Source organism: Thunnus albacares, chromosome 10 (genome assembly GCF_914725855.1).
Source record: "Thunnus albacares chromosome 10, fThuAlb1.1, whole genome shotgun sequence".
In the NCBI taxonomy this organism is placed as follows: Eukaryota; Metazoa; Chordata; class Actinopteri; order Scombriformes; family Scombridae; genus Thunnus; species Thunnus albacares.
Window position 1 is genome coordinate 24,532,022 of NC_058115.1, and position 13,834 is coordinate 24,545,855.

At 37.3% G+C, this 13,834-nt stretch overlaps 1 protein-coding gene across 1 annotated transcript; it reads right to left on the reverse strand.

The window, feature by feature from the left end:
• Nucleotides 1-260: 260 nt before the first annotated feature.
• Nucleotides 261-12,578, reverse strand: LOC122990116. The gene is made up of 8 exons (XM_044363237.1): nucleotides 12,531-12,578; nucleotides 12,256-12,386; nucleotides 8,474-8,883; nucleotides 7,899-8,255; nucleotides 7,568-7,705; nucleotides 6,568-6,626; nucleotides 6,351-6,461; nucleotides 261-668 (listed from the first exon to the last, which is right to left on the reverse strand). The coding sequence occupies exons 1-8, from the start codon at nucleotides 12,576-12,578 to the stop codon at nucleotides 261-263; spliced, it is 1,662 nt and encodes a 553-aa protein (XP_044219172.1).
• Nucleotides 12,579-13,834: the final 1,256 nt, after the last annotated feature.

Genomic DNA, 13,834 nt, shown 5'->3' on the forward strand with positions numbered 1-13,834 from the left:
AGGAAGGCTGTTACAACCAGACTTATAGCCAAAGCAGCACACAGCAGGTGGATAATTGTGTTGGCCTTCTGTGAATTCCACCAGCTGACAACTGAAGCATCATGAAAATAATAAAATAAAATAAATAATTTAAGGTTACGAAATAGCAATAACTAATTTACGGTATTTGATAAGATGATACAAAGAAGAACAAATGTTTTTTGATCTAAATGGATTGTACTTAACTCCTAATAAAACACATAGATAGAATAATTTCACCATTATATACAAATTAATTTACCTTCAATGTCCAGTTTAGTTCCATTTCCAAATAATATCTCCCCACATGTGGCCACAGCACAGTAGTAAGTCCCAGCATCAGAGGAGCTGACGTTCTTAGAGAAGCTGTAGAAACATTTCTGTGGAGAGCGAGTCTCAGGACTCTTTTCACATTCATCACCACTGTTTCCATGAGCGTAAATAAAACTGGGATGAGATTCATCTGATCCAGCTCTGAACCAGTACACTCTGTGTTCTTCTGGACACTTTTTATTCTCAGAGTCAGAGAGCACTGAACACTGGAGAGTCACAGTGTCTCCTGGATGGACTGGATCAGATGGAAAGTCTTGAGTGATGGCAGTGATATCAGGTTCTGGTCCTGGGGAAGTGAAAATACAAATTATGAACATGTTTTAGTCACTGGATGAAAAAAGTAGTCACATTCATTCATATATGAAAAACACTTACTTATAAACTACGGAAACATTAAAATATAAATATGTAAACTGCTATAAATGGTGTTGAATGTAAGCAGATAAGCTGATGATTACATATAAGGAACATGAAATCTTCACTCACTGACTTTTATTTACCTTTAATCCTCAGAAATGCTCCTTTCAATATTGTCATGGTAAGTTGGTCTACTTTTATACAGTAATAAAGCCCAGCATCGCTTAGCTTAGCTTTATTAATATGCAGGACAAATTTTCCAGGCTCTTGTTTTGCTGTAATGCCATTAGTCTTATCAACACCATCATAATCAAAGGCAAATGTTCCTCCCAAGAATTCAGGTACATTTCCAGCAACAAGCCTGATCCAGAACAAGGTTGCTTCAGACTCAGCTCTCTGGCGGGTACATGTCAGAGTCGCATCATCTCCAACACCAATAGTCTTTGTCACAAAGATCTGATTGTCTGCGCATCCTGAAAAATAGATAAAAATAAACACAGAGCAATAATAAACAACATATATAGAATCATATATGCTTTCTGCTAAATTGCTGCAAGAAGATGACTATATAACTGAAATATATCTGGAGTAAAGCTGACTTTATATACTTACGCCCAACTCTGAGCATGAGCAGGATATAAAATCCAAACAGCATTTTCTTGTTAATTCACGTAAGAAAACAGTTAATTTAAACAGGATCAGAAGATGATCTGCCTTAATGTAATCATATGAAATGGGAGGGAACAATGTCAAAACAATCTGATTGGCTGCTCGTTATGTTGACGTTTCCATGTACTACCACAGTGGAAATAATATCAAACATCTTTCCAACCAAAACACATGAAACAACACCAACAGTGAGCTTTTGTTTCATGTTTCATGGTGGGTTTCTATTACTGACACTGAGAGTAAACACAAGAGATGATTTCATTCAATCTTGATGTGAACTGCAATAACCTGAAACACTCTTCTTCATAACATTTTGTCTAGATTTCTACGATATTTGGATAGGCTTTTCAGCCAATAGTTATGGTCAAGTTGTTTAGGACACACACAAAAACCACCATAAATTGGATTTAATTTATCTTGTTGGGGTCATGTATCAAGAAAGGATGATTTGTCAGAGTCCCTAAAAACATAGCAGGTGCTTTTTTTGTGATTTATGGGGTGATATATTGTCCATTTCCAGCATGATTTATTTCAGTCTTTTGTCTATACTAACCCTATAAACTCAAAATCAAACCAAAAGATGTTCAGAGACATCTTTCCAAACAAAACTTTGATGTTGAATAATTCTGCAAACCCAAGATTATGTTTAATGGTGGAGATTTCAATTGTTCATTTTTTTTTTAATCATTATTACAGCAACTTAAAGTCCCCCTCCACTCAAAAATGTTTTTTGCTTCTTGATCCTTCAGTTGGATGTTTGGCCTTCACTGTGCAGAGTTTGACACTAGAGGGCTGTTTTCACATTCATCCACTAAAGAGGGAACGTTTCTATGTGCTTGTTGAAAATCTGAGTTTAAGGGGTGGGCCTACGAGCATGATTTGTGACATCACAAGTCTTTTGTAAACTAATGTAGTCCAATTTATACAAGTGTGATGTGGACACTTGAAGCCTCCAGTGCACATACACAGAGAATCGACTTTCTGTGAAGTAGGACACATCTTGTTTCCAGCAGTTAAAATTTTGAAATGAACAATATTTACATAGTCATAGATTTTCAGTGAGGGAGAAGGAGGAGATGTTATTTTAAGCATTTTAATGAGGTAATTGGACTTTTTTGTGGTAAAACAAATTAGATACACATTATTGTTCCAAGCAGAGTATTCTTTATATATCTTACAACATGTCTGGAGGGGATCTTTAAATAAAACTACTTGTTTAAGGTTAAGGAAAGATGATTATGACAGCAAATAAACCACAGTATGATGACAGACATACTATGACAGATGTCTGGCGGATGGCAGACACAATGCTTCATGAACGGCACACTACTTCCTGCACTGGAACTGAACATTAGCACTGGATGTTAATTTCAGTACCCACTGCAGAAATGTCTACATAATTCTTAGTACTTATTGCCATGTTCAAGATGTGCATTTAAGAATGGTAGGATTCATATAAAAATGACAATATTGCCTTTCAATTAGCACTAAACATAAAATAGTGATGTCTTTTATTGATCAAATAGTTTTGTGCTGCAGCATGGCACCAACATTTCCAGGGATGAGATTAGATGGGATTTTATCAAAACATATGTAAATTGCTCTTTCTGTACATCACTGCAGTCTTTTAGTGAAAGTCAGATGACTCAAGAAGCAGAAGATAACGTTTACAATAACATTTTCAGCTAAATGTTAATGTTAAATGAAGTACTGATGCCATTAGCTTATCAATATAAACATCACACATAATATATCTGTAAATATAGAGGCCTATGTCTCCTGGTCTGACGTAAAATTCTGCAACAATGTCTGTAGCACTCAGTTAAATAGGAAATTGTGTAAATTTAAAAAATGCATCCAGCCATTGGCCACACTGACAGACAAATAAGATGGACTGTCTTAAATATTGTTGGAGGAAGGGGACTTGTGTGAAAAGGGGAGAAAATCACAAATAAAATAACCCAGCTGAGATTTGAACCCAAGACCTTGTTGTTGTGAGGCAGCATGTTAATCACTGAGAGACTATCCCAAAAGGGCATTTTTTGTGATAAAAGGAAGCTTTTCACATGCAGTAAGATAGTAAAATACCACCTTGCTACCCCATGAACAGTGATGGACACATTCACAATAACAAGACAGAAACAGCTGACACTATAATGCAGTCAAGTGCAACACCACAGGCTCTGGTATCAAATAAAAAGACAAAAGGGGAGGTTTCTAACACTATGTCCTTCACCTACTTTTTTTATTTATGTATTTTTTGGGACCATGTACAGTGTTAAACATACATGTTACCATTTGATGTGCTATACCAGAGTTAGCTTATAGCTAATTTTCATCTGCAGTCCCTTAGGCAGGTCACAACAACAGCACAATAACAAACAGTTCAAAGCAAAGAACACACAGGACACATAATACAAAATACAAAGCTACACACAATAGGACATCACATACAGCCACAATGTCAACTAGAAATTAATAATGTAAGCTTGTCAAATTAAAGGAAGATTATTTGTATTTACGAGAAGACCATGAGATGAAATTCAGAATCAGTGATTACAGAGCTGAGTAGTTTTTAGCAGACTTTTTAATTTGGTTTTAAACGTACTGATGGAACTGCAGCTCTTCATATCATCAGGTCAGACGTTCCACTGAGTTGTGGCTTTCACAGAGAAGGCTGATTGCCCAAGTCACACGGTGAAGGAGGGGCCAAACCATTTAAAATTTTCATAAACTAGGCACAAATTTGAGAATAATCTAAAATTATGTTCCCAGTACCCTACAATGATGGAAATGCATTGGCTTTTTGTACAGAGTTCTTAGAGTTTGTTTGTATAAGGACTCAAAAGGTCTTATGGCATTTTCTCCAGCCTGCCCCCAACATGTGATGCAATAAGACATATGGAAAAGAATCATAGCATGCATAAATATCTTGGCTGCGTCCAAAGAGAGACAGTTTCTAATATGTCTAAAATTTGCTAAATTGTATTTTATGGTTTTAACTATTTTTTTAAACATGTTTCTTAAAGTTCAAATTTGGATCCAGTGTCACACCAAGATATTTAAAATCAGTGACTATGTCAATCCTTTCACGTTTGATGAGAATATCAGCGTTAGGAGGTTGAACCATGGTTTTAGAGAAAAACATATCTTTTGTCTTGTTTACATTTAGATTCAGACATGATTGATCAAGCCAATGTGTGATCCTTTCCAATTAGCAGCAGCCAACTCAGCTGTTTTTGCATGTGTGTACTCAACAGTGTCATCTGCATACTGTTGTAGCTCTACATCATTACACTATTAAGAGAGATCATTAATTTATAGGCTAAATAATAGGGGACCTAACACTGACCCTTGTGGAACACCTATTGTGCATTTCATGTTAATGGACAGCGTCACAAATTTGAACACAACCTAATAGATAAATATGAGGACATCCATGCCAGTGCTCTAGATGAGAATTTAAATTTAGAGAGTTTTGATATTAAAACATCATGATTGACTGTGTCAAATGCTTTACTCAGATCTAAAAACACAGCACCAACTACTCCTCCCTTATCAAGTCTTGATTTAATTTGCTCTTTTAAGTGCAAGGTAGCAGTTTCAGTGGAATGATTTGCTCTAAAGCCAAATTCCATATGATGTAGACCAAAATTGCTTGTATTAAGAAAGTTTGTCTGTTGTTCAATGACAACTTTCTCAGTAACCTTGGAGTGTACTAGCAATATACTTATTGGTCTGTAGTTACCTAAAAATAGGTGTGACAATGGCACATTTCCAGTCATCAGTAAAGGAGCTGTGTTTAAAAGACAAGTTAATTAAATGAGCAATGGGGGGTGTTAAAATATCTTTGTGTAATTTAACAAACATGGTGTCAAATTGGAAAGCATCTCTACATTTGGAGCTTTTTAAGGAACTGATGATTTTGTTTACTTGTAACTCATTAGTCTCTACTGGCTTGAAAACCTGGCCTGTAGCATCTATAGGAACAATATCCAGTTACCTTTTCATATTTTTTTTCCCTAGCTCATATACAGACTCAAGAAATAATACATATATATTTTATTTTTTGCAGGATGGTGAAGCAAAGGCAGTGAACTGTGCAGCGCTGGATTTACCCACATGAAAGTGAAAAGAGGGAGTAAAATGAGGAGAGAGAACACACAGTGTGTTTACTCTGATGTTAGATCAGATTACCACAACCAGCAACACCTCTCTCTATAAGCAGAGCAGGACCTTTACACTGCTCCCCAACTCTCTGCAGAGGTCTGTAGCTTAGCTTGTTTTAGAGTTACAGTATAATTTGCACAGACAACAATAGGAGGAAGTTGAACATCAGTCAGAATATGTGTTTTCTGAAAAGTGTTGCACCCAGCAGATTTCCAGAAAGACTGCTCTCAAAAGCTGAGAAAGATTCAGTTCTTGAGAAAAACAAACAATCTCAACTGCTTTTCTTTTCAACATTCAAATTTCATGATGCATATTTGTTTATTTAAAACTAAAGTAAAACTTGTACACAAACATCAATTTCATGGCAATGATAATAGATGAGCGTCATATAAGAAACTTTCCTCATGGCTAATTCATTTCAAACCAACTCTTTCAAGATGAATCTTTTAAAAAGCTAGTTTGGGTTTCATCACAAGCTTGAAACATTAAACAACATTTAAAATATATAGTACACTAAAGGCTATTCTAAATGTTTAACTATTAAATGTTCTTATTTTTGCATCATGATGATTCATTTTCTTTTCTGAAGTAATAAGATTCAAATATATTAAACAATGATACAAACAGAATGATACACAAAACATATTTCATCCTGAATTAAAAATCATTATGTTACAGAGTTCAGAGGTGAAAGGCATGTGCTAGAACAGCTTAAACTCTATTTTCACAGATAATGTGACAGAAAAAAACTTAATATTAGAAACAATCTGGTGTGTGAATTAATCTAACCCCTAAACCCTGACAGTAGTGTAGACACAGTTTTCTTCTGCTGCTTTTGCATTCCTTCTCCCTGCTTTGCCAGCTTTCTTCTTGGTAAAGGTTGGTGCAGAATAAACCAATGAGTCCTGATATCTCTGAGGAAATAAATCCCAAAATATTGAGACTTAGCAAGTCAATGTAAGGACGTGCAAACAGATAAAACATGCTTTTCAAGTTACACATTATCTTTAAATTCCTTACCTGCTGACTTTGCCATCCACCACTGGCTGTTTCAGCATTTGTTTGCAGAGCAACAGCAGCTGTATTATAAAATAATAATAATAATATATAATAATACAAATATGACCTATACACAGCACTGATGTGAATCTTACAATGTTATAGCCGTTATTAAATAATGTTTGATATAGGGATGCATGATATTATCGGCACGTCATCGGTATCGGCCGATAAAAGCTCTAAAATGAAATATCGGCATCGGCCATTTCTGCCGATTATGAGAGGCTGATTCGTTGTCTTCTCCTCTGCTGCCTGACTGTGCTTCCCTCCACAGACTGTTTCACCCTGATGGTCCTGGTGCTTCCTCCGCAGGCTTCACTTCACTCAACTAGAGTACCAAGCCCCGGTTTGTTATTCAAGTTAAAGTGGGAAGAAGCAGCGGGTCTGACAGGCAGCTTGAGTGAAGTGGAGCATGCAGAGGAAGCACCAGGACCGTCAGGTTGAAACAGTCCATCGAGGAGCTGCTAAGTTCAGCTGCACAGATAGGAAACACTTCGGCTGACAGGATGTACCACTCTGTTTGGAAAAAAAAATCTTTTTGGTTTATAACGACGGTTGGCAACCAGCCTATTAGGTGCATTATCGCCACCCTCTGCTCCGGAGTGTGGACCAGAGATTAAATCCTACACATTAATCCTGTCTGTCTAATGAACTCAAAGAAAACTCTACTGCCCAACACACTTGGCAAGTTCATTAAAGTTTTAATGCTGAGCTCCTGAACTCCAGTCTTTTTAAGTTCTTCCTTCATATAATGTCTTTCTTGATCATACTTAGTACAATCTATGCTTGCATGCATAATAGTCCCCTCAGCCAGCTGGAAAAAAAATATGTGCATATATTGGTATCGGCATCGGCAATCGGCCACAATGAGTTGGAAATATCGGCATATCGGATATCGGCAAAAAATTCAATATCATGCATCCTTAGTTTGATAGATTCATGTTTGAGTAATTTCTCTTACCGTTGCAACAATCACAAGATTTTTTCTTGATGCAATATATGAGGAAGGCTGTTACAACCAGACTTATAGCCAAAGCAGCACACAGCAGGTAGATAATTGTGTTGGCCTTCTGTAAATCCCACCTGCTGACAACTGAAGCTTTATGAAGAAATAAATAAATAAATAAATAAAAGACACAATTTAAGGTTAAGAAATAGCAATAAATAATTTATGGTATTTCATAAGATGATATGAAGAAGAACAAATGTTTTTTGATCTAAATGTAATGTACTTGACTCCTAATACAACACATAGATAGAATAATTTCACCATTATATAGAAATTAATTTACCTTCAGTGTTGAGTTTTGTTCCATTTCCAAATAATATCTCTCCACATGTGGCCACAGCACAGTAGTAAGTCTCAGCATCAGAGGAGCTGACCTCCTTAGAGAAGCTGTAGACACATTTCTGTGGAGAGCGAGTCTCAGGACTCTTTTCACATTCATCACCACTGTTTCCATGAGCATAAATAAAACTGGGATGAGATTCATCTGAGCCAGCTCTGAACCAGTACACTCTGTGTTCTTCTGGACACTTTTTATTCTCAGAGTCAGAGAGCACTGAACACTGGAGAGTCACAGAGTCTCCTGGATGGACTGGATCAGATGGAAAGTCTTGAGTGATGACAGTGATATCAGGTTCTGGTCCTGGGGAAGTGAAAATACAAATTATGAACATGTTTTACTCACTTTAATGAAAACAGTTACACACCTTCATTCTTATACGAAGAACACTTTCATATAATCTATGGAAACATGAAAATGTAAATATGTAAACTGCTTTTATAAATGGTGTTGAATATAAGCAGATGAGCTGATGATTACGTTAAGGAATGTGAAATATTTGCCTGCCGATTTTTACTTACCTTCAATCCTCAGAAATGTTCCGTTCAAAAATGTCAAATGACGTTGGTTTACTTTTATACAGTAATAAAGTCCAGTATCACTTAGCTTAGTTTTATCAATATGCAGGACAAATGTCCCAGGCTCTTGTTTTGCTGTAATGCGAGAAGTCTTATCAACACCATCATAATCAAAGGCTAATGTTCCTCCCAAGAATTCAGGTACGTTTCCAGAAACAAGCCTGATCCAGAACAAGGTTGTTGTTTCAGACTCAGCTCTCTGGCGGATACATGTCAGAGTCACATTATCTCCAACACCAACAGTCTTTGCCACAAAGATCTGATCGTCTGCACATCCTGAGAAAAAGATAAAAATAAACACAGAGCAATAATAAACAACATATATAGAATCATATATGCTTTCTGCTAAATTGCTGCAAGAAGATAACAGTATAACTGAAATATATCTGGAGTAAAGCTGACTATATACTTACGCCCAACTCTGAGCATGAGCAGGATATAAAATCCAAACAGCATTTTCTTGCTAACGCACGTAAGACAGTAGTTAATTTAAACAGGATCAGAAGATGATCTGCCTTAATGTAATCATGTGAAATGGGAGGGAACAATTACAGAACAATGTGATTGGCTGCTTGTTATGTTGGCGTTTCCGTGTACTACCACAGCGGAAATAATATCAAACATCTTTCCAACTTAAACACATGAAACAACACCAACAGTGAGCTTTTGTTTCATGTTTCATGGTGTGTTTCTATTACTGACACTGAGAGTAAACACAAGAGATGATTTCATTCAATCTTGAAGTGAACTACAATAATCTCAAATACTCTTGTTTGTAACATTTTGTCTAGTTTTTTCTACAATATTTGGATGGACTTTTCAGCTGATAATTATGGTCAAGTTGTTCAGGACACACACAATTACCACCATAAATTAGACATAATTTTACATCTTGGGGTCATCTATCAAGAAATGTCTGGAGGATTTGTCAGGTTTTCATTTGTAGGAAGAAGAAATGACACTTTTAGAGCATTGTTGTCATTACCACAATATTTATTGGCCAGTAGACTGGTTTTGAGAATCCCTAAAATTCATAGCAAGTGCTGTTTTTGTGATTGACAGGGTGATATAGTGTCAGCACAATTTATCTCATTGTTTGGTCTATACTAACCCTATCAAACTCAAAATCAAACCAAAAGATGTTCAGATATCTTTTTAAACAAAACCTTGATGTTGAGTAATTCTGCAAACCCAAGATTATGTTTAATGGTGGAGATTTCAATTGTTCATTTTTTTTATCATTATTACGGCAACTTAAAGTCCCCCTCCACTCGAAAATAGGTTTTGCTTCTTGGTTCCTTAAGTTGGATGTTTGGCCTTCACTGTGCAGAGTTTGACACTAGAGGGCTGTTTTCGCATTTATCTACCGAAGAAGGAAAGTTTCTCTGTGCTTGTTGAAAATCTGACTTTGAGGGGCGGGCCTATGAGCATGATTTGTGACCATAGACTATAAAAAAGATGGACGTAGCCACCGTGATGTCATCCACTGAGTTCTGAAGAGTGGTTCTGAAGATCAAAGTTGGCGGCTCTGGCCATCACCATCTTGGCACTGCCTGACTCTGCCTGACTCCTGGCTAATCCAAAATGGGCAAAGAGGTGAAGCTGAGACGGGCCGAATGAAGCCTGGTTGCTGAAACAAGCTACATAGTGGGTAGCGACCTGTCACTCAAAGCAGCCACATCCTTAATTACGCATAACTTTACGGCTTAATAAAATTTAAACAGGTGAGTTATAAAAAATAATTCACCCCCCGTACAGTTATCATGAAAGGGGAAATTAATTATAGAGGCCAGCATGTTTATTTCTGCTGTAACGTTTGGGGTCTGTGGTGATTGACTCGCTTTTGGAGTCAGCCTCAAGTGGCCATTGGAGAAACTGCAGTTTTTGACACTTCCACATTGGCTTTACTTTTCAGTCCTGGAGGTTGCCGCTTGTTTGTGACATCACAACTAGTTTGTGAGCTAATGTGATGATGAGTGTGATGTGGAAACTTGAAGCCTCCAGTGCAAATACACAGAGAATTGACTTTTCTGTGAAGAAAGGGACATCTTGTTTCCAGCCGTTAAACTTTTGAAATGAACAATAGTTGCATATCATTGATTTTTCAATGAGGGAGAAGGAGTAGATGTCATTTTAAGGATTTTAACAAGAAAAGTAAAGTTAGTAAAAGTCAGATGACTCAACAAACAGAAGATAAGATTTACAACAAACTTTTCACTTGCTAAATGTTAATTTTTGAAAGGGGGTACAGATGCCACTAGCCGTCAAATTAAAATTTAACATATGATATATCTGTAAATAAAGAGGCCTATGTCTCTAGGTCTGGTGTAAAATCAGATAATGTCTGCAATAATGTCTGTAGCACTCAGTTGAATAGGAAATTATGTAAAATTTAAAAAAATGCATCCAGCCATTTGCCACACTGACAGAAAAAGATAGAGGGGCTGTCTTGAATATTGTGAGAGGCAGCCAACCCAGATGTTCCACATCATCAATGATGACCCGCCCACTGTGCCTGTCAGTCACATCAGCAGGAAGAGCTGATGATTCTAGTCAGGGGGCTGGTGAAAGGAAAGCAGAGCACAACTCTGTCACAGTGCTATCACAGAGACAAATTCAGCTGCAGATAGTGTAGAATTTCAGACTTAACTAACCTGCATGTTTTGATGTGAGGAAGGGGACTTGTGTGAAAAGGGGAGAGAAAAATCACAAATAAAATAACCCAGCTGAGTTTTGAACCCTTGAAGACCGTGTTGTGAGGCAGCATGTTAATTATTGAGAGACTATCCCAGAAGGGTGTTTTTTGTAACAAAAGAAAGCTTTTCACAGGCAGTAAAAAAGTAAAAATGCCACCTTGCTACCCCATGAACAGTGGTGGACACATTCATAATAACAAGACAGAACCATCTGACATGATAATGCAGTCAAGTGCAAGACCACATGCTCTGGTATCAAAAAAAAAGATAAACATGGGGGTTTCTAACACTCTACTTCCTTCACCTGCTCGTATGTAGGTGTACTTGTATAGAGAATGAAACTAGATAGACTGATAATGTAAAGGGTCAAAACTGCAGCAACACTTGTCTGCATTTCTGTTTGTGGTTAAGTGTGACGGTCTGACGAAAAATTGTTCTTACTACTACAAGTGTTGAACGGCACATCAAAATAACCATATTGTACACAATACTGTGTCCAGCAAAGTGGATACAGCAACAGGAAAAACTGTGAAATGTAATTTGAAAAAGCCCCGCTGTAAATACTTTCATGTACTTTGTGTCCTGCTTTGTACTTTCTGCTTTTTCTTTTTGTGCACAGTACTGCTTGCAACCACAACACAAACAGACACAGATAAACACGTATTCACAGTCAACACTGGCCAACAAATGATGCATGGAAAGTTAGGCGTTATTGTGGTTGGGCTTTCAATGTAAGGTGTTGTTTTCATTGGTAGTTGCTGTGAGAGGGGGAGTGCTACTCTTTCACTGGTCCCACCCCGGTCGGTTTCAACCATGATCTGAAAGTTAAGTTTGTCCGATTATTATTTGACCTCCTTGTTAAAGTCTCTTCATGTGTGTATGGTTGTACCTTTAAAAACAATTTGTATTTATAGACATTACTTGTAATTAAAATGAGCATTTCAAACAATAATTTCAATTTATTCAATAAAAATGAGACTGCCGAAACCTCTTGTAGCTTGTCTCTCCTGTTTTAACCTCACCACCTACAGTATATCCTGTTGAAGCTCACAGTCAGGTCTGTTCTGAGTAAACAGCCTCAGTTGTTGGTCAAAGGGCGGAGAAATGGCCCACCGCAGCTTTTCTCTGTCAGTGTAGCTGTTGCATGTGGCTTTGCTCGCCTGGTCTCAAGACAGAATGTATTTACAAAGTGCTGTGAGACAAGAAATATGGAGGTGTTTATTAATTTGAGTAGCTGTCTCCTTACATATTTATACTGCATATTTTTAGTAAACATCTTCTTTAATAATGAAACATCAACTTACCCGTGAGTTCTCCACATCTCTTGACTTTCTGTGTGGTTTTGGCAACATTTCCTCTGGCTTTCCCCTGCAACTGCCCCTCAGACCTGCAGGCTACCACTTGCGCTGTAGTTAATGGTATTTGAAATGTCTCATTTCCTCTTCTTAAACCTGATTTGAACATCCAAATTCCACCAAATATATGTTTGGAATTAAATAAGTGACATTCTCATTAGGCTATTAATCTACTTTTGCGTATATTACACAAACAAAACAACACAAACTGCAGGTTCAGGATGACCTTAGTTTAACTTAATGCAAACACTGAAAGCAAAACAGCTAGTATTCACCAAAAGATGAAAAATACCCCCTACAACTCCAACTCCAACATTGGGTACGTTTACATGCACACTAATATTATTATTATTCCAATATGACATTATTCTGAATTTGATACGGGTCATGTAAACAGCATATTCCCTTTGGATATTCCAAATTAGGCCTTATTCTGAGTTTAGCATTTTCAAATTAAGGCACGTGTGATATACCAGTATGATTCTGGTTTTAGGAGCATTCTTCGGCCATTTATGCAGTGCATTTGGAATATACGCCTCAATTGGGGTTTTTACTGCGGTTTGCAGCACACTGCCCCCTTGCCTCTTTACCTCTGTGCAGGCAAAATGACATATACTAGCTAGCTATGCTAGCGTACCCAAAAATATCATTGGGGGTTTTGTCTCCACTGTGAGGACAAGATTATTTTGTTGCATGCTGCCATCAGGCCCAGTTGTTGTGGTTCAGTAAATAGCTCCAATGCGTGAGCTAATTTCCCAAAAGCCCTGCACACCCATGGCACACCCACACAGGTGATTTCACTTATTCTGACTGATTCTCAGATGTGTGTGGGTGTCCACAGGCTGTTTGCTTGACATCTACGTGACTCTATTGTTAGCTTTGTTGCATCTGCTCTTTTATCATTGCAATTATTTCAGTTAATCCAGTGTCCTCATGTACACTCCAGTTTAGTTTTAACCTTGCCAGGGGGAACCTGTGCAGGTGCGTAATTAGCCAAACTAACTGAAAACAGCTGTGTGTGCTTGTGTGAATTGTTTTCATGTTACAGTATCGTGTTTGTTATTTCAAGCTTCATTACAGGCACCCCTACACATTTGTGCCGACAGTTTCACGCTTTTCTACACTCTGTGGTGGTAATGTGTCTTGAAACACAGCATTGCTACAATAAGAAGATCACTATTAGCTAACAAACGTGGCTGTAAATAATGCAGGTTTCAAAGTATTAAATAAATGTTTTTTCAAATGTTACAGAG